Consider the following 27306-nt stretch of genomic DNA (forward strand, 5'->3'; position numbering starts at 1 on the left):
AGGAAATTAAAAAGAAATAAATAACAATGAGTTCTAGAAACAAAATAACACATCTACATTGAAATGAAAATTACATAAAACATAAAATGCATTTTTGGTATTACAAAATTATGGACAAATATGGAATTTAAATGAACATTGAAAAGAAAGGAAGATGCATAAGCTATGATGATTTATAAACTAAAATGTCTTTATTTTTACAACCGTTCAATTCCAAACAGGGTAACAAACATTAAAAAACAAAACTAGAGGTTAAGGAGAACAAAAGACACAAAACCATGGAAAATTTACAACATTCACAGAAACATTAAGTGTAAAGAGAAATCAAGTGAAGATCATTGTCCCGATGAAGATCCACATTTTTGCAATATAAACCTCCACTTCCAAATTATCCTAAGAAAAAAAAAAAAAAGTCCAGAGGTATTAGTTGGAAAAAGTGTCACATTGCTATTATTCATATGATTTAAGTTTTATTAATGTTAAATATATATACGTATTATCCATACCTTGGTATTTGTTTCCAAAGAAACCATTCAATTTGTATTTGCCTTCCTTTCCTGTTAAAAAAAACAACAACTTTTAATGCACAAAGTTTGGAAATTATGCAAAATTTAAATTTTTAGGCTAATTGTGGCAAATTTTTGTGGCAAATTTTACACAATGATCACAAAATTGGTCTCATTTTTAAAAAGATTTCTATTTCATGAAAAAAAAGCCTTATTAAATGAACTATTATTTATAAGTAGTTTTTTTTTTTTCCTTCTGGGGCCTGAAACTATTTTGCTGAATGTGTTTTTGTACTGGCACCTTGGCTGATTTAGATACTGAATCATTCATTTCAAACGATTCGTTCAAAACGGAGACCATCTGAATGGACCGTTGAATCACTGGCTCACTCGATTCGTTCAAAAACTGATTCATTCACAGAATGAAACACCGTGTTGCTATGCATGCAGTTAAAACTAATAGCACATTTGTGTTTACGGCCTCGCGCACATGTGGTGATATACAGAAAAGTACATTGCTTGTGCAATGAATATAAAAACGTAAAAACTCATAAATGGGTATTTTTTGTTTCATTGCTGGAATTATAAGGGCATTCTAACTGTATTCTAATGGGCTTCATCGCGCAGTGAATGCTTTGGAGTCAAGACGTGTTTTTTTTTTTTTCTCAAAACTGGATAATGTCATCTCTCCTACAGTCACACATACATTATGTCAGGAGACTGTCTTTAAATTCGAATCAATGAAAAATCATACCTTCTGGTGTCTTCTTTTTAAAGTGCCCCTATTATGGATTTTTGAAAATTACCTTTCATGCAGTGTGTAACAGCTCTAAGTGAATGAAAACATCCTGCAAAGTTTTAAATCTGAAAGTGCACCATGTATAAAGTTATTGTCTTTAAAAAGAAAGAGTCGACTCTGAATCATTGAAACGAGTCGTTTTTAAAACGAATCTTAAGCCATTTCATGTTGACGTCAAAATGAAACATTATCATATTGCCCGCCCACTTGTTGCCACTAGGTGCCGCTTTTGGGGCGTTAAAAATAGCCGTTTCGCTGGCTATTTTTTAACTGCTCACAATCACAAGCACTGCTTTAAATGAAATCGACCAATCACTGCAGATTAGCGTCACGTAAAGGAGGGGTTTGGGAAAATGAATAATTAAGCGAATCGTTTGGGAGTCGTCGAGCAAAGAACGTAAAAATAAATGCATATTATAAGAAAATGAAAGTGTTTTTTGACCTTGCATGCATGTCAACCTGTTGTTGGGGAATCCCAAAACCAAAAAAAAGAACCTTTCATAACCCATAATAGGGCACTTTAAAGAACTTCAAAAGTTGCGCTTGAACCATTTTGCGCGAAAAATGACAAAATCGCTTCTGCTTGTGCGCAGCTTGTTACAGTACTGAGTTCTGATTGGCCAATCGCCATTATTTAGTTCGTAAATGATCATAAGTAGAGAATTTTAACATTTCATGTGCATGATAAGTATTATGTAATACACAAAATTAATAATCCAAAGGGGATGGTGGCTTTACAGAGAGGATCGCTTTTTGTCATTTTTTTCGACCAGGGGGATGCCATGCCCCCCACATCCCCTCAATTCGAGCCCTGTTTATAATAATGTGAATAAGAAATTATTCAGAAAAATGAATATAGTTTGATAATCCAGCTGTTATCATTTGCAAATAAACACAATTTAGAATGTGTAATCACAAGTGTGCATCTATTAGCATTATACCTGTCTGGGAGTTGCCCTGTGGGTGGAAGTGGAACTTGAGGTGCTGCTGGATCTGGATCTGTTGTGGTGGTGCTGGCTGCTGCTTTAGAGCAGGCAGCTCAGCCTGAGGGAATGTGGGTAAGGCAGGCACCTCAGAAACAGCAGACACATCAGGCATAGACACAGGGGCCAAGGAGGAACCGTCCAGTGTGGTGTCAAATGAAGTGACAGCAGGGATGTGAGGAGCGGGGCCCACAGTGGGAACACCAGGGAAAGAGACAACTGCAGGGCAGTCAAGAAAGAAAATTGGTGGAATGATTGGATTTGACTCATCTCTCAGTTTATTTGGAATAGAAGAATATGGGGCAAGGGGCAGAAATGAATGGAAAATCAAGACAAGGGGGCAAAAAAATGAAGTTGGTATGCCCCTACAAAAAGTCGGTAAATACTGAATGTAGAACACTCATAGAAACAGTTCTTTTACCTTCTGGTTGTACTCTTCCATCGGTATAATCACCTGTTCCTTAAACAAAGAGGGTGAAATGTGAGGAATATTTATATGCATATTTATACGCTGTATTCCTAGATACATTTAGTGTCAACAAATGCTTGTACCGTATTTGTCAATGGATTGTGCATTCGCCTCTGCAGCTCCTGGAGTATCAGGATGGGGTGGAACCTCTCCATCTCCTGAATCAAGATACACAGAAATACTCAAAGAACTAGCTATGTGTACAAGAATTAATTCACAGATCTGATCTTTTGACCATATATATCCATTTGTCGTCACGCCTGTTTACATTCATAAGACATTTACATTCATCCCTGCCCAAACTAGAATGATTTTATGGTGACCACTTGCAGTGACCCTCAGATTTTGAATGGGCGTAAATAAAATTTATTATAATTCACGTCAAATGGTTATTTGACTTTAATGTACACCAGATGTAATTATCCCACTTATACCATGATCACTTACCAGTATGGACAAGCTAAAGCTGCAAAACTTGACTGAACAGATCATTTTTTAAATTTTTTTTTATTCCCAGTATGGAATTATCGTTGTAGGTAAATGCATTGCCCTCAAACTTGCGGTGGCTTGTATGTTTAGACATGGGTCACATGTCCAGGTATCGGATATGTATCTAATTTAAAACCACATTTGGAAGTGGCTCAGAATGAAAATTACTGGATCTCACATGGATTTTTGTGTTTGCATTTAATTTACATTTAATCATTTATCAGACGCTTTTTTCCAAAGCGACTTACAAATGAGGACAAAAGCAGCATATTGTGTATGTTTACATATGTGCTTCTGTCAGATGTGAGTTAAAACTTACTTGAACAGAGATACACATATCTGAAAGAGCATAGACAAACATGACTAACCAAACTGGTCAATGGATTTCTGTCCATCAATCTCAGGACCTTGGTGCAAAGCCTCCAGGCTTCTGTTTTCTGAAAAAAAAAAAAGGATGGTAGAATTATGACTTTCATAAGTTTAAATTCAAATGATCAATCTTTTTATCTTTTAATGAAGAAAAATTTTCTAATGAAGAAAAATTCTTCATTAAACAATAGACAATAATGTAATTACAACATAGTATTTCAATAGTTCTTGCTTGATTAAAAATTGGTGTACTAAAAAGATTATGTATGTACCTTCAACAGATTGGCCATCAGTCACAGGGCCGAGGAGCTCATATGACACTGCTGGATTACCTGAAGGCCATGTAAACGAAGTCAGAATATCATGCATTATACACTGTGTATTACAGTGATTTTACCATGGTCAGTACAGAACAATTATTAGCCTAACTGTATGCTGTTTGACATGATTCATGTACAGAGGAATAATAAACAGGATCTTTAAACCAAAGTATGAATGAATAAAGAAACAAGTGGCACCATATTTAGCTGATTTGGCATCGCCACTGAGACTGAGAGATTCTGGATTATACAGGGATTCTGGAGAACCTACAGAAAGTGGAGAGGAGGGACGTACTTATCAGTACAATATTTTTAAATATATTTTTGGCATTGTCGTGCAACTATCTGTACAAAACATTGGCTTATACCATATTTCCCAGACATAGCATCAGGCCTGAGATCAAATGGCTGACCACCATAATGAAGACCCTTTTGTCCTGAGAGAGTATTACAGTAAAATATATTCACTTTTAGAATTTGTAGAAATAACAATGAAAAAATATTAATAATAATAAATAAAAAATAATTAATCACCATATTTTCCAGACGACTTGTCACCACCATATCCAAGTGGCTGACCATTGTAGGGTAACCCTCCAAAGTCTGAAAATACAGAAGCTCATATTTTAAAATACATTCAAAAACAGATGTGCTGTATGACTAGTCAAAATGCTTTATTAACATATTTACCAGGTGATTTGGCAACAGATTCCGGTAGAAGAGGTTGAGAGTTGTACGGTAAACTACCATATCCTATTTTGGGGTCAGAGTACAGTGGTATTAGATAAAGAAATACACAATATGTATTAAACAGCATTTTAGATAATGTTATGAGATCCAAGGGCTGGGCATTCCATCAATTATTTATTTGGAAGTTTAATATTATTTCACAACTACATACATTTTAGTGAAAATAAATAACAAAAAATTGTAGGGAATTATCAAAGCATTTAATGAAATCTTCACCGTGTTTTCCCAATGCTTGAGGATTGTAGGGTTTGGCTCCATAGCGCTGTCCTTCATTACCTATAGGAAAGACATAAATCAGTGTGTCCATTTAGGGCTGCTGTTATGGTCAACATTAACCCTAAATATTACAGTATGAAGATGATAACATGCCATATTGTCCAGAGGGGTTGGTTTGATATCCATTAGGGGAACCAAATGGAAGTCCACCAATTCCTGACAAAATAAAACTGCAGTTATGAAAACTGAGCAAAGGACAATGTGCAGCAAATGGACACTATTTGATGAGTTTTATGAAATTAGCACATAGGATTTTTCTCAGACTAACCATATTTTGCTTGAGATTTTCCCTTAGATCCGAATCCTATTGGCTGCCCAACTTGTGGTCCAGCTATCAGAATGTAAATGAATGAATGAAAAAAATAACTACAAACATATTCAGTTAAACAGGTAAATAAAACAATACCATTTTATCAAAAAGCCATATCATGTAGTAATTATATAGACATCAATGACATTTTATTATTTATTTACAAGCAAATCATGATAAAAACATTAATATCCAAATTGTAAAAATGTGGAAAAAAATAACACTAGTTTGAATGATTTACTCTATTATTTATTTACTTGTAGGTAGCATGGGTATGATATTGCACTAATAGGCTAAATCTCGGACTAGTGACACCCCAGCATGAAATATTAAATGTACATGTGAATTGTATCTATGTCAACAATGATATAATAAATATCCATGAAGTAGGGTATTCCTACCTGGCTTATCGAATTTGTTTCCATACCATTCATAACGATAAAAAAAATAAATTCTAACTTTTAGACAAGTAGCTTGATCTACAATTGTTTTTCAAAACAAATAAATAAATAAAGCTGAAGCCAAATAATAAGTTATGTAAATTACAATAAAATGTTTTGAAGTAATTTACCTGCTTTGTAGCCATTGTTAATGCCATGAGCTGGATAACCACCAATTCCTGCTCCGAAGCCTAGGGACAGAATTAAGACATAATAATCTTATGCACAACATAAAGAAATGTAATATGTACTCCTTTTGTTTTGTTGTATAGGCGTAAACAGTTATATAGGCTTTTTAAAAAATTTTTTTAAATTTTTTAACCCAAAGTAACTTTGTATCCTTTGTATTAAAATGCTATGTACTGGATGCATGGATGAACAGTTAATGTTTATTTTACTGTACCTGGTTGTGATGACACTTCCCCTTTTCCGTTGGGGTACCCTGACCCTGTAAACCACATTTTTTATTTTAGTCTGACTGCTGTCGTCATAAAAATGAAGGAGTCAAAGCTAAAAATATAGACTAAACTTCAAAATTCTCTTATATTTAATTGTGCCTTTTAAAGATCAAGCTTTTGGTAAGCATCACATGAGTTTGGTCAGTCTTTTTAATCATTTATATTACAGCAAACAAGTGGAAAATAATTAGAGCTCACCAGGACTTGGAAGTTTGACCCATTGTCCATTAGGTCGTCCACCAGGTCCGCAATCTAAAAAAAAAAAGAAAAAAAAAAGTAATATATATAAATTTGAACATTTAAATATTTTGTAATGAACCAAAACTTTGTTTTGAGTTACAGTAGATCATATAATTTAAACATGATTTAATGTTATATTAGATGAATTATTTATATTTTACCAGGCTTTGAAGGTATAGCTCCCTGCACCTGTCCATTAGGTTGTCCTAGACCAGTGAGTGGCAGAACACAAACAAGTTATGAAACTATAACTGACATATCCATGGAAGATGCCCTAATATCACTAGCAGAATTGTTAAAATGTGAAGTGAAGAGCATATTGTTTGTAAGAGGCTTCCAAAAGAATGATTTTTTTTTTTAAATGATTCAATCTCTTAAAAATAAAGATTCTTTATTTGCATCTGTGGTTCTACAAAGAACCTTTAAGATGTATTAAACTTTTTCAATGCAGGATTTATTTATTTTTTTTATTTTTTTAAGAGCGCAGTCAAATCTTTAAAGATCTGTTGTTGCACTTTAGTGGTGGAAGGTAAATCAGCACATTGTACTAAATCAGTACTATAGAGGTTTACCGGGATTTGTTGTTGTTGGATTCTTCATTTGAGGAAAAGCTGCATTTGGCACCAGATGCATCTGTGAAGAAATGCTGCCTTGTGGCGTAATTGGCTGTGGTGCCACTGGAGAGACGGTTTGTTCCTGTGACAGGACTTGTCCCTGCTCTAGTGCAGCTGTCTGTGATGTTTGAGGAAAACTCGTCTGAGGAATGGGAGCTGATTCTGGTGCAGGAATTGCTTGAGGGACTGCTAGTGCAGCTGGTTTTGGAGCTTTGTTTTGTGGAATTACAGGTGTGGGTGGTTTATAAGCTTTACTAGGCTTATAAAAACCTTGACCTCGCATAAATGGCTTTGGAGCAGGCTGAGGTACCATAGAGTTGGGGTCTTTGCCCTGTTGAAGTGGTGCATTAAGACTTTGTCTTTTCGTTTGTTGCAGGACTGGTGGAAGGGCTTTAGTTTGTTCTGGAAGAAATCTTGGATTTGGTACACGCTCAGCTAGTGGTAAAACACCCTTGGTGTTAGAGGTTAGCGGGAGATGACTAGGTGCATCAGGGCTTAAAATCTCCCCTTTAGGTCCTTTTCCACTGGGAACACCCTCTTTCCCAGCTGTTACAGGCATATATCCTAGAAGCCAAAGCAGGTTTACTACACACTTACACAAACCAATATGACAAATTCACATGCAGAGACATACATGTATTTCTGAATGACAGATTATAAAACTACATCTATTCATGTCATGTGGAAGTAGTAAAAAAATAACTAACAGTATTTTCAATAACAATGATTTACCTGAATTAGCTGCTTTATAAGGTCCTTCTGAAATATGTCCAGGAATACCGTAACCTATAGATCATAAGAATGTAGATATGACTGTGAAGGTTTTGCATTAGATGTAGAGTTTATTTAAAAAAGCTACCCAAAAATGAATGGTAAAAAAAAAAGAAAAAAAATGCTAAACTTTAAAAATCACAACAGACACAAGAGGTGCCAACAGACCTGCTTTACTACTAATAAACAGCTCCTCCACCAGTAACATTGTTTATTAATCTAAATGGGGCTACACTACAATTGGACTATTAAAAAATAACTTATTCAAACTGTTTTTAGAGTCAATATGTGACCCTGGACCACACAACCAGTCATATGGGTCAATGTTTTGAAACTGAGATTTACACATCATCCGAAAGCTAAATAAGAATAAATAAGCTTTCCATTGATGTATGGTTTGTTAGGATAGGACAATATTTGCCCGAGATATAACTTTTTGAAAATCTGGAATCAGGGTGAATATTGAGAAAGTTGTCCAAATTAAGTTCTTAGCAATGCATATTACTAATAAAAAATAAAAAATTTTGATATATTTACAGTAGGAAATTTATAAAATATCTTAATGAAACATGATCTTTACTTAATATCCTAATGATTTGTGCTATAAAACAAAAATCTATCATTTTGACCCATACAATGTATTGTTGACTATTGCTACAAATATACCCGTGATACTTATGACTGGTTTTGTGGTCCAGGGTCACATATATGTTTTATAATAGTAATAAATCACATGCTATTTACCAGACTTGGCTCCTTGTCCATTTGAGGGTCCAGCTTCAGCACCATATCCTAAAGCAGAACCAACATACATTCAAATGATATGGAAAAATCAGACAAAGGAAAAAGAAACACACACCATACGCATTACACAAAGTTTACCTGGTTTAGGTCCCTTAGTTCCACCATTAGGATACCCAATATTTTGAAGAAAAGAGCCTAATTAGAGAAAAATACTTCAGATCAGTGTAATATCCACAGTTCTTTTCAGAATTCAGTATTATGTACAATGTAATAATTACACTGTAGAATCCAATTAATTTAACAAAAAAGGTGATGACATCCAATATATTACCTATATTAGGTTGCCTAGCTGCTCCTCCATTAGCATATCCTCCATATCCTGAACAAAATCAATCCCAAATCAGTTTAGAGATGATTCAGTTACTTAAATTCAATTAATGTGCAATCAAAAGTGTGCATATATTATCATTTTCACAGTGGCTTGGCCTATCAAATTATATTTCAGAACCTCAAGCTATATATTTTATAAGAGTAATAATCACATGCTATTTGCTATTAGACTTGGCTCCTTGTCAATTTGAGAGTCCAGCTTTAGCACTGTATTCTTTGAAGAAGACCCAACACACAGGATTCAAATGATATGGAAAAATAATAAAGAAAAAAATAATTCCACATGCATTACACAGAAAAGAAGATTACCTGGTTTAGGTCCCTTGGTTCCACCGTTGGGATACCCCATATTTTGAAAAGAGCCTAATTAGAGAAACATACTTTAGACCAGTGTAATAATAAAGTTATTTTCAGAATTCAGTATTATTCACAAAGTAATTACACTGTAGAAACAAATATATATATATATATATATATATATATATATATATATATATGACCCTGGGCCACAAAACCAGTCTTAAGTTGCTGGGGTATATTTGTAGCAATAGCCAAAAATACATTGTATGGGTCAACATTATTGATTTTTCTTTTATGCCAAAAATCATATTGAGTAAAGATCATGTTCCATGAAGATATTTTGTAAATTTCCTACTGTAAATATATCAAAACTTAATTTTTGATTAGTAATATGCATTGCTAAGAATTTAATTTGGACAACTTTAAAGGCGATTTTCTCAGTATTTTGATTTTTTTGCACCCTCAGATTCCAGATATTCAAATCGTTGTATCTCGGCCAAATATTATCCTATCCTAACAAACCATACATCAATGGAAAGCTTGTTTATTCAGTTTTCAGATGATGTATAAATCACAATTTCGGAAAATTGACCCTTATGACTGGTTTTGTGGTCCATGGTCACATATAAACAAAAGCTGGTGACATTTAATGTACTACCTGTGTTAGGTTGCCTAGCTGCACCTCCGTTAGCATATCCTCCATATCCTGAATAAAACCAGTCCCAAATCAGTTCAGAGGTGCTCTTTCACAGCACAGACTTTCAGTGTTTTACTCCTAATAAACCATTCCTCCACCAATAATATAGATTATTAATTTAAATGGGGCTACACTACAGATGGTGTATTAATATAGAATTCAATTATGGTGCAATCAAAGGTGTGCATATCATATATTTTACAGTGGGTTTAAACGTGGCCTATCAAACTATGTGTTTTATAATCATATGATGTTTAGCGTTAGTCTTGGCTCCTTGACCATTTGGAAGTCCAGCTTTAACACCATATTCATTGAAGACTGAACACACACAGGATTGAAATATGGAAAAATTAGACAAAGGAAAAAGTAATACAATATGCATAACAGAAAAAAATGTTTACCTGGTTTAGGTCCTTTGGCTCCCCCATTGGGATACCCCATATTTTGAAGAGAAGAGCCTAATTAGAGAAAAAAATACTTTAGACCAATGTAATATCCCAGTTCTTTTCCCAAATTGGGTGACATCCAATATATTACCTGTATTAGGTTGCTTAGCTGCACCTCCGTTAGCATAACCTCCATATCCTGAACAAAACCAATCCCAAATCAGACCAGAGATGCTCCAGTTACTTCAGTTTACAATACAGACCCCGCTTTACCCCATCAAAGAACTTGTCCACCCATAATGTACATTATTAATATAAATAGGGCTACACTACAATTGGCGTTCAATTCAATAAATGTGCAAAGTGCGTATAGTATATCCCAGCATATATTTTACAGTGGACTTGTATGTGGCATATCAAATCTTATTTTAAAGCCAAAAACTATGTTTTCTAAAAGTAATAATCACATGCTATTTACCATTAGGCTTGGCTCCATGTACATTTGAGGGTCTAGCTTTAGCACCATATCCTGTAAATCAGACCAAACAGATAAGATTTAAATGATATGGAAAATAAGACAAAGGAAAACACAGCATGCATTCCACACACACACACACACGCGCGTATATGTGGTTTATGGGGGCTTTCCATAACAACTGTATAATCAATGCCCTAACCCCACCACTAAACATAACCCTGACAGAAAACATCTGACATTTAAGTGCGCGCACACACACACACACACACACAAAATTTACCTGGTTTAGGTCCCTTAGTTCCACCATTTGGATACCCCATATTTTGAAGAGTAGAGCCTTATAAGAGAAAAATACTTTTGACTATCCTCACTTCTTTTCAGAATTCAGTATTTCCAATATTGTAATAATTACACTGTAGAATCAAATATATATATATAATTCCTGGTGACATCCAATATATTCAGGTAGTATTAGGTTGCTTGTCTGCACCTCCATTAGGATATCCTCCATAGTCACATTCATATTACAATGAATTTTATTGCTTCACCCTTACTAAACATCTCCTCCACCAATAATACAGATTATCAAACTGGGGCTACACTATTTGGTGTATTAATGCAGAATTCAATTAATGTACAATCGAAGATGTGTTTATATCATGTAGTTATATCATGTGTCTTTGAATGCAACATATTGAACCTGATGTTAGAGCCAAAAATTATGTTTTATAATAGTAATAATCACATGCTATTTACCATTAGGCTTGGCATCTTGTCCATTTGAGGGTCCAGCTTTAGCACCATATCCTTTTGAAGAAGAGTCAATGCAAATAAGATACAAATGACATGGAAAAATTAGACAAAGGAAAAAGAAATACACACCATATGCATTACACACACACAAATTTTACCTGGTTTAGGTCCTTTGGCTCCACCATTGGGATACCCCATATTTTGAAGAGAAGAGCCTAATTAGAGAAAAATACTTTAAAGGGGTCATGAACTGAGAACCCAAAATTCCCTTGATCTTTTCTCTTTTTTTAAAAGAGGTCATTGTACTATAAAAACATTCTGTAAGTTTCAGAACTCAAAACTTTCTCATTAGTTTAAAAATATCTAATATTGAAGCCAGTCTGCCAAAACGATAGCTTGTGGAACTCTATGATGTAACAGTGTGGCTAAACTCTGCCTCCGCCGAAGAAAGTTTGGGTGTCATCTTCGATAGTACTTTTTTCATACGAATCACATATAAACAATGTCGTTTGCTCTGCATATTTCCACATAAGTAATATTAATCTACTTCGCCACATTACTCCATTATTACAACATTTCCATTGGCTCCCAGTTAAATACCGTATTGAATTTAAAATACTTCTTACGTACAAGGTATAATCTTGCTCTTTCATACTTATCTGACCTTCTTCATATCTACACTCCTACTCAAACTCTAAGATCATCTTCTGTACTCACTTTTGTTCTCCCTTGAATTCAACCAACTTCTATGGGGTCTTGAGCCTTTAGTCATACAGCTCCTTATTTATGGAACATGTTACCACAGGATGTGTGAAACAGTGAAAGTCTTATTGTTTTTAAATCTCGCCTTAAGACCCATCTTTCTAGGCAGACTTTTATGTGATTGTTTGTATTAGGTCTGTTAGGATGTAATAGTGATTATTGTTGTTTAATGTTGATTATTTTGTTGTAAGGTGTCCTTGAGTGTCATGTAAGATGCCTATAAATAAAATGAAATAACAATAAAAGATCAACACCTGCTTCTACATCGCTGCCTGTTTAGCCCCGCCCACTGATTCGTGCAGGTCTACTAGAAACCAAATGATAAAGATCACTCCGAATACAACAAATGGCTGTGCAGTACTAAATTTTGAAAAAAAATTGTCTTTGCATTGCCTTCCTTCCGAACCCAACATTAGGAAAGAGTGAATGAATTTTATTTTTTAAATGAAGATCCAGACCATATGAGTAAGAACTTGGTCCTTTGTTCACTTAATTTTACCGCGGATTCGTTTACAAACAAGGCACAATTTAATGCGGTATTTTCAAAAAGATTGAAACTAAAAGATGATGCTGTGCCAGCTATATTGGATCCGATAGTAATGTCACAACACACAAGTGTGAGTAACTGTCTTTATTACTTGATCACTATTGCTTTGTCGGTTAAACAGATAATTTGATATGAGTATTTATGCAGTTTTAAACTAAATCACAGCAGTGTCCATCTGTGAAGGATGTAGGTTGCCCTCCATTCACCGGTAGTTGATGTTTGTAAATGCCGCAAATAAAGACGTTGTTGTTGGCCGCTTCAGAATTCCTGCTGCAGATGGGAATGCAACAATGAAAATGGCCTGAGGGGAAATTGGTTCTCTAGGAACCACCGTGCCGGCTAGTTCCTAGAACTATGCGGTGTGAAAGCACCATACGAATACCATTTTACCCAGTGCCCCATCATTGTTCCAGCTGTCCATTAATAAAATCTTCAGAGATTTACTCAACCATTATGTCACTGTGTACATTATTGATATGCTTGTTTATTCGCAGTCCAAGGAAGAACATGTACAGTATATCAAGAAAGTACTTTTACTTAACCAGTTGTGTGTTAAGGCAGAGAAATGAGAGCTCCACACCACTGCCACCACCACATTCCTGGGCTACAACATTAGTCAAAAAGGAGTGAAGATAAACCAAACCAAAATAAAAGCATCACAGATTGGCCAATTCCCAAAGTTGTCAAGGAACTCCAAAGATGTTTTGGTCTTAATTTTTACAGAAGATTCATCAGGGATTATAGCACCATTGCATCTCTTATTACCTTTCAACTCAAGACTATTTGCGTGACAGTCCCAATACTCAAACATCCAAGTTCTCCTTTTGTTTTTGAAGTGGATGCTTCTGATTGTGGCACTGGAGCAGTTTTCACTCAGAGATATGGTACTCCAGGTAAACGTCAACCTTGTGCTTTCTTTTCCAGGAAGCTTTCTCTTGCCTACAATAAGGATCTACAATGTTGGCAATAAGGATCTTTTGTCCAACAAGGCTATGTTAGAAGAATGGAGGCGCCGGCTGAAAGTAGCTCACCACCCATTCTAGATAATCACAGAACATAATAATTAGAGTATATCTAGCCTGGGAGCTCCTGGATTCAAGAGGAGAGGAAACCAGATGCAATACCAAATGGATTAGGAGGGATAGGGTCCAGAGGTGAGATCATGGATTGCAGCCAAGGACATTTTGGATCCATCACTCATTAGAGACCACATCATTGATACCATCCAGATCATCTGGCACCCAGACCTAATGGACGTCCTAGCAAAAGAACACCAGGAAGTGTTCCTAGGAAGAGAGATTCTGCAACATCCAAGACTATGGACCATACATCCAGCCAACCTGAGGAATCACCTGAATTCTTGTTCAGTTTTACTTCAGGGTTCATGCGTTGCATTTCTTATGATTCTGTTTTGTCTCATGTATATGTGTAATCTGGATTGTTTGTTTTGTATCATCTTTTCCTTTCAATAAACTTCAGCAATGTGCAATCAATGTTGTGCGTACAGTGCTGCTTGAAAGTGTGTGAGTACTGAAAGCAAAGATTCACATACTTTTGCAACGCACAGATATGTAACATCTATGTTACATATGTTATCCACATAACATATGTGGATCATTTTTCTCAATAAATAAATGACAAAGATAATATTTTTCTCTCACTTGTTTGATTCGGTTCTCTTTGTCATCTTGTGGTTGACACATCCCACAAGGACACTGATAACACCACGCAGCCAAAATAAGCTTTCCTCGTGGAAACAATCCCGGCTGAGCCCTGCCCAAAGAGCTCATCACAGACAGACTGTGACGTACTACAACAGCTCCAAGACTCAGCACCCAAGGACAACTATCTGGAAAACAGCCAGGGAAGCCAGGACAACATTTCACAGCCACCGGAAACACCAGAGCCAGAGCCCATCTCACCAGACACACTATCTCCACTTCTAAGCTTCTCACAGAAAATGGAGGAACTGGTGTATGCTGGGACCAAACTCTCCCACTCTTTCGCTGCAAGCCCCCAGATATCAACTAAAAAACGGCAGGCCCCACAACCACCAAAGACTGCAGGCCCAGCTCTCCCTCCTCCTGTGAGAGCTCTTCGACCACTGCCACAAAGCCAGGGACCAAACCCTCCTCCATCGGCTGTAGGTGAACCAAAAACAACTCAAAACAGCTCTCAGTGATGTGTCGGGTCCCCGCTATATTAGCAGCAACACACAATCGTGGACACACTCTAGATTTACTCATCAGTAGAGGTCTAAACATTTCATCCATTGTTATTAAGGATGTAGCACTATCTGATCACTTCTGTATTTTCTTTGATATATTGATCTCTGTTACCACTGAATCTAGATCTGTCTCTTTCAGAAAGAGATGCATTAACGAGAATACTAATGCGCTATTTATGAAGGCTATATCTTTAACACCAAGCATTTCTGCAGACACTGTTGATCTTCTCCTGGATTTATTTAACTCAAAAGTTAAGAATGTTATTGATGATATTGCTCCGGCAAGGGTCTGAAAGAAGAATGGCAGACAAAAATCACCATGGAGAAAAATCAACAGCAGTTCGGAGTATGAAAAGACAATACAGAAAAGCTGAGCGGATGTGGAAGAAGACGAAACTTGAAATTCACTATAGCATCTATAAAGACAGCCTTCATGCTTTCAATGTGGAACTAGCCACAGCTAGACAGACCTTCTTCTCAAACCTTATAAACAGTAACTTAAACAACTCTCAGACTCTTTTTGTTACTGTGGAGAGACTGACATAGGTAAGATTATTGAAAAGGTAGTTTTTAAATCAGCTGAACAACTACTTAAAGTCGAATGGATACCTGGACAATTTTCAATCTGGTTTCCGAGCACATCATAGCACAGAGAATGCGCTTAGAGATAATAAATGATATTCGCTTCAATTCTGATTCTGGAAAAATATCAGTGCTGGTACTACTAGATCTTAGTGCTGCGTTTGACACTGTTGATCATAACATACTTCTAGAGAGACTGGAAAACTGGGTCAGGCTTTCTGGGATGGTACTCAAATGGTTCAGGTCATACTTAGAAGGGAGAGGTTATTATGTGAGTATTGGAGAGCATAAGTCTAAGTGGACGTCCATTACATGCGGAGTCCCACAAGGCTCAATTCTTGCACCACTCTTGTTTAGCCTGTATATGCTCCCACTAAGTCAAAAAATTAGAAAGAACCAAATTGCCTATCACAGCTATGCTGATGATACTCAGATTTACGTAGCCTTATCTCCAAATGACTACAGCCCCATTGACTCCCTCTGCCAATGCATTGATGAAATAAACTGTTGGATGTGCCAGAACTTTCTTCAGTTAAACCGGGAGAAAACTGAAGTCATTGCATTTGGAAACAAAGATGAAGTTCTCAAGGTGAATGCATACCTTGACTCTAGGGGTCAATCAACTAAAAACCAAGTCAAACATCTTGGGGTGTTTCTGGAGACAGACCTTAGTTTTAGTAGTCATGTCAAAGCAGTAACTAAATCAGCAAACTACCATCTCAAAAACATTGCAAGAATTAGATGTTTTGTTTCCAGTCAAGACTTGGAGAAACTTGTTCATGCCTTTATCACCAGCAGGGTGGATTATTGTAATGTCTCCTCACCGGCCTTCCAAAGAAGACCATTAGACAGCTGCAGCTCATCCAGAACGCTGCTGCCAGGATTCTGACTAGAACCAGAAAATTTGAGCATGTCACACCAGTCCTCAGGTACATAATATTGGCTTCCAGTTACATTTAGGATTGATTTTAAAGTACTTTTACTCGTTTATAAATCTCTCAATGGCCTAGGACCTAAATACATTAGAGGTATGCTCACTGAATATAAACCTAACAGACCACTCAGATCATTAGGATCGAGTCAGTTAGAAATACCAAGGGTTCACACAAAACAAGGGGAGTCCGCTTTTAGCTATTATGCCGCCCGCAGTTGGAACCAGCTTCCAGAAGAGATCAGATGTGCTAAAACATTAGCCACATTTAAATCCAGACTCAAAACTCATCTGTTTAGCTGTGCATTTGTTGAATGAGCACTGTGCTACGTCCGAACTGATTGCACTATGTATAATCATTTTCTATTCTTAAATGTTTAAATTCTTTTTAAATCAATTTTTAAATCACTTTGTTTTTATTGTTGTGATTATTATTATTTTTAATGACTATTTCACTTCCTTTTATGTAAAGCACTTTGAATTACTACTGTGTATGAAATGTGCTTTATAAATAAACTTGCCTTGCCTTGCCTACTTTCAGCATTTATATGAAAATCTGATGATGTTTTGGGTCATATTTATGCAGAAATATAAAAAATTCTAAAGGGTTCACAAACTTTCAAGCAGCACTGTACATCATATATTTTACAGTGCATTTGAACATGGCTTATTCAAACAGATTTTAGAGCTAACTATGTTTTATGTTATACTAAAAACTGTTTTATAATAATGTTTTTTAATAGCAATAATCACGTTATTTATCATTAGGCATGGCTCCTTGTCCATTTGAGTATCCAGCTTTAGCACCATATGCTGTAATGCAAACCCAACACATAAGATTCAAAATCAGACAAAGGAAAAAGAAATATACAACATACAAATTACACAGTTTACCTGGCTTAGGTCCCTTGTGTCCACCATTGGGATACCCCATATTTTGAAGAGAAGAGCCTAATAAAAAAAATACCCTTGTTTTAATTTGAGAGTTTAGTATTATACATACTGTAATAATATACTGTATAATTAATTTAAATGTAAAAAACCATAAATAAATAAAAATGGTGACATTCAATATATTACCTGTATTAGGTTGCTTAGCTGCACCTCCATTAGCATATCCTCCATATCCTGAACAAAACCAATCCCAAATCACTTTAGAGATGTTCCAGTCAACTCAGCTTACAATACTTGGTGCTTTACCCTATATATATATATATATATATATATATATATATATATATATATATATATATATGTATACACATATACACACACACACACACACACACACACACACACACACACACACACACACACACACACACACACACACAGTGGGTACGGAAAGTATTCAGACCCCTTAAATTTTTCACTCTTTGTTATATGGTAGCCATTTGCTAAAATCATTTAAGTTCATTTTTTCCTCAATGTACACACAGCACCCCATATTGACAGAAAAACACAGAATTGTTGACATTTTTGCAGATTTATTAAAAAGAAAACTGAAATATCACATGGTCCTAAGTATTCAGACCCTTTGCTGTGACACTCATATATTTAACTCAGGTGCTGTCCATTTCTTCTGATCATCCTTGAGATGGTTCTACACCTTCATTTGAGTCCAGCTGTGTTTGATTATACTGATTGGACTTGATTAGGAAAGCCACACACCTGTCTATATAAGACCTTACAGCTCACAGTGCATGTCAGAGCAAATGAGAATCATGAGGTCAAAGGAACTGCCTGAAGAGCTCAGAGACAGAATTGTGGCAAGGCACAGATCTGGCCATGGTTACAAAAAAATTTCTGCTGCACTTAAGGTTCCTAAGAGCACAGTGGCCTCCATAATCCTTAAATGGAAGACATTTGGGACGACCAGAACCCTTCCTAGAGCTGGCTGTCTGGCCAAACTGAGCTATCGGGGGAGAAGAGCCTTGGTGAGAGAGGTAAAGAAGAACCCAACGATCACTGTGGCTGAGCTCCAGAGATGCAGTCGGGAGATGGGAGAAAGTTGTAGAAAGTCAACCATCACTGCAGCCCTCCACCAGTCGGGGCTTTATGGCAGAGTGGCCTGACGGAAGAAAGCCCGCATGGAGTTTGCTAAAAAACACCTGAAGGACTCCAAGATGGTGAGAAATAAGATTCTCTGGTCTGATGAGACCAAGATAGAACTTTTTGGCCTTAATTCTAAGCGGTACGTGTGGAGAAAACCAGGCACTGCTTATCACCCCTCCAATACAGTCCCAACAGTGAAGCATGGTGGTGGCAGCATCATGCTGTGGGGTGTTTTTCAGCTGCAGGGACAGGACGACTGGTTGCAATCGAGGGAAAGATGAATGCGGCCAAGTACAGGGATATACTGGACGAAAACCTTCTCCAGAGTGCTCAGGACCTCAGACTGGGCCGAAGGTTTACCTTCCAACAAGACAATGACCCTAAGCACACAGCTAAAATAACGAAGCAGTGGCTTCACAACAACTCCGTGACTGTTCTTGAATGGCCCAGCCAGAGCCCTGACTTAAACCCAATTGAGCATCTCTGGAGAGACCTAAAAATGGCTGTCCACCAACGTTTACCATCCAACCTGACAGAACTGGAGAGGATCTGCAAGGAGGAATGGCAGAGGATCCCCAAATCCAGGTCTGAAAAACTTGTTGCGTCTTTCCCAAAAAGACTCATGGCTGTATTAGATCAAAAGGGTGCTTCTACTAAATACTTAGGACCATGTGATATTTCAGTTTTTCTTTTTTAATAAATCTGCAAAAATGTCAACAATTCTGTGTTTTTCTGTCAATATGGGGTGCTGTGTGTACATTAATGAGGAAAAAAATTAACTTAATATAACAGAGTGAAAAATTTAAGGGGGTCTGAATACTTTCCGTACCCACTGTGTATATGTATGTATATATATATATATATATATATATATGTGTGTGTGTGTGTTTGTATTACAGTGGCGACATATCCAACCAGATTTTAAAGCCAAATTACATAATCACATGCTATTTACCATTACGCTTGGCTCCTTGTCCATTTGAGGGTCCAGCTTTAGCACCATATCCTTTGAACCAGACCCAACACATATAAGATTCAAATTATTTTGAAAATTAAGGCAAAGAAAAATAAATAAACACCAAATGAATTACACACAGAAAAGGTTTACCTGGCTTAGGTCCCTTGTGTCCACCATTGGGATACCCCATATTTTGAAGAGAAGAGCCTAATTAAAAAATAATAATAATAATAATAATTATATATATATATATATATATATATATATATTAAACCAGTCTAATACCCTTATTTTATTTCAGAGTTTAGTATTATCCACACTGTAATAATTATACTGTATAATTAATTAAAATAAAAAATAAATAAGATGGAGACATTCAATATATTACCTGTATTAGGTTGCTTAGCTGCACCTCCGTTAGCATATCCTTCATATCCTGAACAAAACCAATCCCAAATCACTTTAGAGATGCTCCAGTCACCTCAGCTTACAATACAGAAGTTTGGTGCTTTACCCCTACTAAAGAACAGTTTTAAACTAATAATATAGATTATTAAATCAAACTAAAAATACAGTTGATATATATATATGTGTGCGTCTGTGTATTGCAGCGGCAGCATATCCAACCAGATTTTAAAGTCAAATCATATAATAATCACATGCTATTTACCATTAGGCTTGGCTCCTTGTCCATTTGAGGGTCCAGCTTTAGCACCGTATCCTTTGAACCAGACCCAATACATACAAGATTTAAATTATATTGAAAATTAAGACAAAGAAAAATAAATACACACCAGATGCTTGTTTTCTTACAAAAAAAAAAAACTAACCAAAAACTAACACTAGTTTCTCTATTCTTTTTGTATTCTATTTCTTTTGTTTTAATTTATTATACAGTTAACAAAAGCAAAAATGGCCTCTTGCTCTATTATTTTTCAATTCTATGTTTTCTTTTCATTTATTATATAATTAAAAAAAAAAAAAACCTTGCTACGTGTACTACGTTAAGCTGAGACTTCTTATAGTACTTGCATATCACTGTTCTTTTGCTGATTTTGATTGCTTCCATTGTCCTCATTTGTAAATCGCTTTGATATGACTAAATGTAAATGTAAATGCATTACACAGAAAAGATTTACCTGGATTAGGTCCCTTGGTTCCACCATTGGGATACCCCATATTTTGAAGAGAAGAGCCTAATTAGGGACAAATACTTTAGATTTGTGTAATAGCCCAACATATACTCAGTTTAGTATTATACACACTCTAATACATACACTGTGAAATCACATTTATTTAAACATCCAACATATTACCTGTATTAGGTTGCTGAGCTCCATTAGCATATCCTCCATATCCTAACCAAAACCAATCCCAAATCAGTTTATAAATGCAGTTTAAAATACAGAAAAGGTAGCCGAAGGAAGTTGACTAAATAGAATTATTACGTACCTTGTTGTGCCTTGGTCGCCCCACCATTGGTGTATCCTGCAAGTTAGATGAAAATGAATTTTTCACTCAAACCAAGGCCCTGTTCTTCATACCTCACTTAATACATTATATTACATATGTCAGACCTTCTAACGTGAGTTACATAATCAGATTACTTTTTTAAGTAACTAGTAAAGTAACATCACTTTTTAATTTAGAAGAAAATATCTGAGTTCCTTTTACAAATAAGTAACTCCAGAGGCGTTGTGCGTGCTGTGTGAACATGATGCTTAATAGTTCACTAGACTAAATATAAACAAGCATTTACTCATCTCACCTGCACAAAAACAGATTCAGTATTCCTCAAAATGAATAAAAACAGTCAAATGCAAACTCAGAATATTATACAAACCTGCAATGATTAAATGTTAAATAAGACAAATATCATTTACGTATAATCCCATTTTATTAACCAATGTCTTTGCTACTGACCTTCAATGATCCAATTCAACCATACTAATAAGCAATTTGTTATTGCTGAATAGTGTTGAACCTTATTCTCCTGCATCATATTCTTCATGCAATTGATTTGATCTGCGCCCTCTACTGTACAGACATGAATTTACATTTCCTTCAGCCTGAGGCGTGTTCATTTCACTTTTGGAGTGAAAGGGCTTTTACATTTGTAAAATAACTTTTTTATTATTAAAATCAAAAAAGGAAGCCCTGCCCGGATTTAAAAAGTAACTCAAAAGTAATGTAACATTACTTTCCATAAAAAGTATAAGTAATGTAATGAGTTACTTTTTTAGGTAGTAACACAATATTGTAATAAAAAATAACTTTCCCCAACACTGATTATTAATTTTGAGATAGTTTCAGTATGACTCTGCTTAAAGACCTGCAATCTATTCCAGTTTATGTGAATACATTTTGCTTAGGCTACTGAATTGTTGCCATGAGTCTGAGATGAGTTTCAAAAAACATTCCAGGATTGACTGAAATCATCAACAACTAAATCTAGATAACCAAGTAATCATTTTACAAAGAACAGAACACGATAATATTACAACTTTTCCAGCAATATGTAACTATTGATTTCGGGTCCATTAAGAGTACCAGCCCATTTCCTTACAATATAAAACAAAAACATTAAAATGATCTGTAAATGTAATATTCTATGTACAGAAAGAATTTACCTCCAGATTTTAAGGCTTGTCCCTTTGTAGCTGCAGACCCAGCGCCATAACCTAGCGAACATAGTTAACAAAACACTCTTTAGCAATATTAAATGCTAGCTAACTGCCAGATGTTGTATTAGATTACCCACTTCAATATGTAAATCATCAGTATTTCTAATATCTATTTCTAATATAGACGCGAGAACAGTCCCTATTTAGGTTTGTATATTAGCATGGACTCACTAACTTTAACGTTAACGTTTTCTTTCTTTTGTGGAACACAAACGAGAAATTGAATAACAAACAGCTCTTTTTAATGTGATTAAAGTGAATTTTAGACAATAAAAATACAGTTGCAAGAAATATTTGTGAATGTTTTGGAATAACTTGGATTTCTGCATTGCATAAAATTTCAAGTACTCTTCAGGTCATAATTGACCTATCGGTAAGCCCCGCCCCCCTTAGTTACTGTTGCTCCCTCGGACAAACAAACGGAGTTGCTCACTGTCTTTCAATGACAGCTGCAGTGTGAAAACCTTGTCCCACGATGTTTTTGCACAATTTTGGACACAGAAGGCCACCAAATGGGAATTAAATATTCCATGGAGGGATTTATAACATTTAAAAATAAATACGGTGGGTAACTCGAAGCGAGGGTTTACAGATCACAATGCAAGCGGAGAAGTCTCATATTACGGTCGGTCCTAACGATCGCGGATGACATGCAGGATCAACACTGTTCATGTATCGCAGGGAACGATTAAATTAATGTACATTTAACCAGTTTAATATGGAGAGGCACTGAAATGTAGACCTTCGTTTATGTGTTTTTGACCTACACTGTACAAGACGCGAGAACAGTCCCTATTTAGGTTTGTATATTAGCATGGACTCACTAACTTTAACGTTAGCTAGTTTTAGCCAGAGATACCTTGCTAAAGCACAATAACATTAACGTTCTGCTTGAGCAGATGAAAACTGTAACTTTATGAGTGTGTGACAACCAGAAAATGAACGTTTTTGTCTTCATTTGTATTGGGGTGAATACTTAGGGACATTTTGCTCTGTTTTGTTTGGATTCAGGAAATGTAATAAAATAAATTATATCGCCCATCTTCTCAGGATACCTGGAATCAGTGTTACAAGTACCCCAGACACATCGTTTTTCCATTTTTGAAGCATAAACCCCATAAAACTGATGCGAGCTTCGGATCTTCCAGTGTTTCTCTATGGCGCTGAAACCTAAAGATGTCCGAGTTCCGCTCCCCGTGCAACTGATACTCGACTGCCATTGGCTAATTTTTTTTTTTTTTTTTTTTTTTTTTTTTTCTTCTTTTATTGCCAGACACACAATATAAATATTTTATTTATAAAATAAATTGTTAAAATAAATGAAAATCATCTTGATTCTCTGGGTCTATTTATCAGGTGGTCTGTGTGAAATACTGCCAAACAAATTTAGAATCGGGTTCGAAAAAGAAAAATGGTTTGAAAAATTGTACAGCCTCTACTGCCTAGTTAATGTAAAAATAATATGCCTTTTTACACAGGCTTAATAACACTAGATGTTACAAATGACTGCATACTATTTTAACAATTGTGAACAATTGTAACATTTCCACCTAATGAAAGATATTTTAATATGACAGAAAAGGTTGGTTGGTCTGTACAAATGTTCCTACTTTGTGACAATGGTGGTGTAACTTATTTGGTTTGTGATATTGTTTCCAAAAAAACTGACCAAAGTCTTCCAAATTCTTCAGAAATTTACCATCTGTGTTCCACAGAAGAAATAAAGTAAAAACTGACAGACATTTTTAGATAAACTAATACAAAGAATATTTAACAGACTCACCTAGACCAACTCCTTTTTGGGGATGAGCACCCATTAAATTGCTGTAGCCTTCGGACAACATTAAACAGACAGTGAAAGACAATTTTAATGAAAGTAAATACAAAATGGCACAAATGGTGTTTGCACAGATTCTTAACAAGAACATTTTAGTACAGTAACTTTAACAACTCTTGACATTAAACTCACCCCCATACGATGGAGCTCTGTAGCCATTACCATTACCATTTCCATAACCTGGAAAGATAAATGACAGGAATTTAGTATAATCAGAAAGCTTTGCACAAAAGTTCTAAATAAGTGATAGCCACATGGTATAAAAAGAACAGGCTTTTAAGTCTGTATAACACAGTGTTGTTTTGAAATCCCTAAACTGTGTAAATGAACATACAAAGTGTTGAAGGCCAGTTTTTTTCAGAGGGGAAAAAAATCTAAATGGACAATTATGCATTAATAATAATAATAAAAAACATTTTTTAGTTTCGGTGTACATTAGATCACATACCTCCCCTCTGCTTCAATGCATGTTGGTTCATCATTCCCATGCCTGTTCCACCTGATAACAATCAAAAATATGTTAAAATAGAAAAAAAACGTATGATTATTTGATTACGTGCATATTCTACAAGCAAAGTAAACTCATACCATATGGGGGACGACCTCCGTATCCAGGCTTATTTTGTGCACTCCCATAGGCACCTGAAATACAGCACACAGGTGTATGATGATTCAAATTTTAAGATGTGATTCACTAAATTATATTGTATATTACATATTACATGGTGTGGTTGATTTTCTCAAGCGGGGCTTACCTGTACCTTTGTTAACAGGATAGCCTGATAATAAACAAAAACTTTCAAGTTAAGAATTGTCTTTCATTATCCATCCATCCAAATCACTGTTACAAGAAATTTCTAAACTAATTAAATATACTTACAAATAAAACTGCTGTACATGCACAGAAATATGCTAAATATAAAAACACTTTAACCAAGCAAAATAAAATAACTCAAATCCAGGGATACGAGGAGATGTGGAGATGAGGAATAGCAGACTTTATTCCGACAATAAACCAACATTACAACTCTACAGACATTCACCGACATACATATGACAATCGCATGACAACTATTGACAATAACAAGACCGAAAACAGAGGAGAGGGAACACAGGACTTAAGAATACTTGGGGAAACAAGATAAATAATAACAGGGCTGGGGACTAATAAACTAATGACAAAAACTAGGACATGGACAGGAACTCCAAATAAGGTCACAAGAGGAGGGGAAAACACAAGACGTAGACACAGTCTGACAACCACATTGTTTATATCTAATGAGTGAAGTAAGATGAGTTTTAAGCAGAGCACTAGGTAAAAATAGAGGTATTTGTATTACAGTTTTTTTTCAATTGCTAACAAGCATTGTTCAATACTGAAGCCACAACTCTGTCCATTTCTGCAGGAATTATATTGAAATATAAAATCTTATATTTAAGAATATTTATTATGAAATTGAATAATAATTATTCCAAACACAACTAAATGCAATTTTAGCTGAAAGACAAGCCAGATGTCCTATTTTTAGTCTTTTCTTTCTGCTTATCTTTTGATAAATGGATGGCTTCAGAATGATTTTGTTTGGAAACATGGTTCAAGGAAGACACATTGGTGGGGGAAAAAAGAGTGGTAGAGAGAGGGAGGACTAGAACCCTCACAGTACTGAACGTCCATCTATTCCATACATTTTCCCTAGCGCTTGCCCTATGTAGGGTCATGAGGCTGCAGCCTTTCCTGTGTCATAAGCAGGACAAGCCCCTGGACAGATGGCCAGTCCATCATACACATTCACTACAGTCTCCAGTTCACCTGTCCTGTATGTCTTTGGATCGTGGGAGAGAAGAAACCAACATCAACATGGAGAGAACATACAAACTCCACATAGAAAGACTCCTGGAGCAGCTGGGACTCCAATACTGCACATACAGCAACTCATTATACTAGACTGATGATTTTATATTTTTCTCAATTGTTTATATTTATTTTTATGTGTTTTTATTTTTCACAAGTTAATTTTGTATGTGTTCATTTTTTTATAAGTAAATGTTGATGGGTTTTTGGTTTTGGTATGTAAAGAAATAGGGGGGAAATGCTGCTTTTCTCCTTCATTCTTTGTTTTGTAATACAGTCAGTAAAATGAAAAGATCCTATAATGAAATACTTATGTGACAAATCATTCAAACTTCAAAAAATAAAAGTTCATCGTTATGTGATGCTCCCAGTTGTTAGTATTTTTTAGATCAGTGTGTTATGAATGACATGTATGTTTTCTGAATGAGAATGGTTCCCAGTGTTATGATGAAACAAGACCTATATGAAATGTTTTGTTGGTCTGAGTGAGTTTTGGAGGTGAGATCAACTGTTTGGCCAAGATACAGGTTGATAATGCAGACTGTATGAACAGTTTTGAAAATGTGGCTTCAGTATTGAACAATGCTTGTTAGCAATTGAAAAAACCTGTAACACTGTTTTAAATTTATTTTTAAGGTAAAGAAGAAATAAAATCAGTCCAAAAGATCAAAAACCATGCATATTAATATAAATTCTGTTCTTGCTCACCGTTTCCTTTCATATTTGCGGAGTTGCTGTTTGGACCCAAATCATAATCTGAAAATAACAGATGTATTCAGCTATGTATTTCTCTAAGATGAACATTCACAATACCAGAAAATCAAGTTACAAATTTCATGACTATTAATTAAAAAAATAAAAGTTCCAAATAGGCCTAACTCAAATAAGTTCCAAATAACAATGGTTAAACATCAACATAGAAAGATTCACAATACCTCTTGGTGACATTTGTGCCGCACCACCATTTAGATTTTGAGGTTTGTACCCTTAAATAACAATGGGAAAAAATCCTGTCAGTGGATTACCTACTGTACATGACAAAATTACAGAATCACAAAAATCTCCCACAAAAACAAGTTGAGCAAACTCAATCTGCTGAAGTTGGTTGCCTTAAAATTTGAAGTTGGCTCAACTTTTTTTTTTTTTACATTGTATAAAATGCTTTATACCTGTAGCTACTTTTATCATGCAAAGTTCATTATGGATCTATTATGTTTCCATGAATGATTTTCACAGGTAACAAGAACAAAATAAAACTGCTGCATAATATATACTGCATATTACAGTACTGTACTTTTAAAATTTAATATATAATATTATTAAATATTT

The 27306-nt window shown here is 35.4% G+C and overlaps 1 protein-coding gene across 3 annotated transcripts; it reads right to left on the reverse strand.

Annotated features, from left to right (window-relative positions):
- On the reverse strand, positions 1-27000 carry cmn (calymmin). 3 transcript variants are annotated; one of them, XM_058792692.1, is made up of 48 exons: positions 26913-27000; positions 26686-26733; positions 24881-24904; positions 24714-24767; positions 24574-24624; positions 24258-24305; positions 24072-24119; positions 22235-22285; positions 21057-21092; positions 20921-20962; positions 20744-20800; positions 20275-20325; positions 19993-20040; positions 19755-19811; positions 19602-19652; positions 17672-17719; positions 17486-17542; positions 11701-11757; positions 11546-11596; positions 11070-11126; positions 10790-10840; positions 10463-10510; positions 10327-10383; positions 9887-9934; positions 9238-9291; positions 8870-8917; positions 8677-8733; positions 8539-8586; positions 7756-7809; positions 6982-7587; positions 6571-6615; positions 6368-6421; positions 6115-6159; positions 5843-5902; positions 5230-5292; positions 5055-5117; positions 4902-4961; positions 4626-4688; positions 4470-4538; positions 4304-4372; positions 4134-4202; positions 3888-3947; positions 3615-3683; positions 2841-2915; positions 2710-2748; positions 2247-2507; positions 507-557; positions 1-393 (listed from the first exon to the last, which is right to left on the reverse strand). In XM_058792692.1, exons 1-48 carry the CDS (start codon positions 26923-26925, stop codon positions 389-391), a joined length of 3240 nt encoding a protein of 1079 aa, XP_058648675.1. In that variant the 5' UTR covers positions 26926-27000; the 3' UTR covers positions 1-388. The 3 variants fall into 3 exon arrangements, with proteins under 3 accessions (XP_058648675.1, XP_058648676.1, XP_058648677.1); XM_058792693.1 differs by lacking the exons at positions 24072-24119; positions 24258-24305; positions 24574-24624; ... (2 more) ...; positions 26686-26733; positions 26913-27000 and adding an exon at positions 23344-23470; XM_058792694.1 differs by lacking the exons at positions 22235-22285; positions 24072-24119; positions 24258-24305; ... (3 more) ...; positions 26686-26733; positions 26913-27000 and adding an exon at positions 21528-21614.
- Between the last annotated feature and the right edge of the window lie 306 nt (positions 27001-27306).

The sequence above is a fragment of the Onychostoma macrolepis genome, chromosome 12 (assembly GCF_012432095.1).
Source record: "Onychostoma macrolepis isolate SWU-2019 chromosome 12, ASM1243209v1, whole genome shotgun sequence".
Classification (NCBI taxonomy): Eukaryota; Metazoa; Chordata; class Actinopteri; order Cypriniformes; family Cyprinidae; genus Onychostoma; species Onychostoma macrolepis.

Coding starts and splice junctions, on each gene's coding strand:
- cmn (XM_058792692.1), bottom strand. Junction 19,812..19,992: donor AGCTAAGCAACCTAATACAG/GTAATATATTGA, acceptor TTTTTTAATTAG/GCTCTTCTCTTCAAAATATG. Junction 5,903..6,114: donor GGAAGTGTCATCACAACCAG/GTACAGTAAAAT, acceptor TTCTGTCCCTAG/GCTTCGGAGCAGGAATTGGT.